Source organism: Lipomyces doorenjongii (genome assembly GCF_038497915.1).
Source record: "Lipomyces doorenjongii strain NRRL Y-27504 unplaced genomic scaffold V1508scaffold_177, whole genome shotgun sequence".
Taxonomy (NCBI): Eukaryota; Fungi; Ascomycota; class Lipomycetes; order Lipomycetales; family Lipomycetaceae; genus Lipomyces; species Lipomyces doorenjongii.
The window spans coordinates 1-1,572 of record NW_027118244.1 but is presented as its reverse complement, the minus strand read 5'-3'; the positions used below and the strand labels follow the sequence as shown (position 1 = coordinate 1,572).

Below are 1,572 nucleotides of genomic sequence, written 5' to 3'. Positions count from 1 at the left end.
ATGACACAAATTTTACGCAATCCGAAGTACATACGCGCTATCAACTCAAAACATTTGCCGGAAGTCCTCCTGCCAACATACTGCCATATACAAGGCCGCCATATTCCCCGGCAATTGCAAAGTCGTAGTAGTATACACCTGGGCCAGTCATCGATTTTCGCTACGTCGTTCGCAAACTTTCTGAGAACCTTTCGGATCTCGAATTTCAGAATATTGGTGACGTCCATTGCCACTGACTACCTGTGCAAGCTGAATCTCGATGGCTGGGACAGTGCGCCTTCTCCAATTGAATATTAGCACAACCGTTGCAATATGAATACAACCCCCCAATATCACGAACACACCCGAAGTGGATTCCTTGCGGTGGCGGTCCCCTCCATTCTGAATTATGGACGCATCAGTTGACAGTATAGTGCTCCAAGCAAATAGACCAACTTGCAACCAGAAACAACAGTTCACCAGACCATTTGATGGGAATCTCCATCCTTTCCCATGAAGCAAATAACGCGAAGTCCGATGATGTTACCCAGTTTTTCTCCGTATCGTTGAAATAGACAGTAGCACGGCCTGCATCATCCTCTTTCAGAGAACCCTTCATAGTGATCCCTATGTACAAACATATTATAGTGAAGTGCAAGGCGAGAGCGGGGATTCGAAAGCCGTTATCGCTTTCGGCAATTAGTGCCAGTGTGAAACACTTGTCCAGCCATGAATAGTACAGTGGTAAAGAGCCATAATTTTTTCTGCCCGGGGGTCCGACTGTCTATGGCAGCAGAGCGAAAATGCGGTGAACTCTGATACGAATACGAGGAGAGAGGATCATCACTCTCTATCAAAACCTTATACGTAGCTCGCAATGCATCTGAGAGAGATTCAGTTGTAAGCCCTTTGATGAAGATATCAGACGATTTCAGACGCCGCTGACAAAGTCCACTGGCAAGATAAACCTGAACAAAATGCAGAGCACCTGATGAATTCAGTCTGGATAGGACTGCAAAAGATTGGCGATTTTATGACGTCGTGAACCCAGAACGCTGTGGCATTGGAGTGGCAGTTCAGTTATATGAGCACAATTTTTGACGTGTGCGCAAATGACAGTGCCCCTGCAGAACAAGACTACCCTATTGGAGACAATCAGAACACTTCGGCCAGGGTCGAATATTGTGAAATCGAGTGACAGAAGAATTACAGGATATGGGTCTTTGCCACAATCTTTTTTATGCTTCATATCTTAAGTACATACGAATCCATCCGCATTATCTTGATTCTTCTATACAGACGTAATTAGTTGTTGAACATAAAACAAATACGAATATAGTCGATTACTACGAGTATTCGTATTCGGATCAAAGCTTGACTCTGCGATTATCTATGACCAGAATATTAGTTTAATACTAGGAACATTATTTGATGCCCCAAGAAACACGCAAAGAAGGCGAGAAAGTCATGAAGCCAACTTATACTCCTACGTGGGCAACTAGGGGTGGACACGAATGACGAATATATTCGCATTCGTACGAATATTCGCAATTCGAATGCGAATATTTGGATGTTTCATGCTTACGAATGCGA

The 1,572-nt window shown here is 44.0% G+C and overlaps 1 protein-coding gene across 1 annotated transcript; it reads right to left on the bottom strand.

The window, feature by feature from the left end:
- Positions 1-40: 40 nt before the first annotated feature.
- V1508DRAFT_407227 (uncharacterized protein) lies at positions 41-1,228 on the bottom strand (the record flags this gene model as incomplete). The annotated part of the gene is made up of 5 exons (XM_066938840.1): positions 41-160; positions 238-381; positions 443-668; positions 697-920; positions 1,121-1,228. The coding sequence occupies 5 exons, from the start codon at positions 1,226-1,228 to the stop codon at positions 41-43; spliced, it is 822 nt and encodes a 273-aa protein (XP_066792108.1).
- Positions 1,229-1,572: the final 344 nt, after the last annotated feature.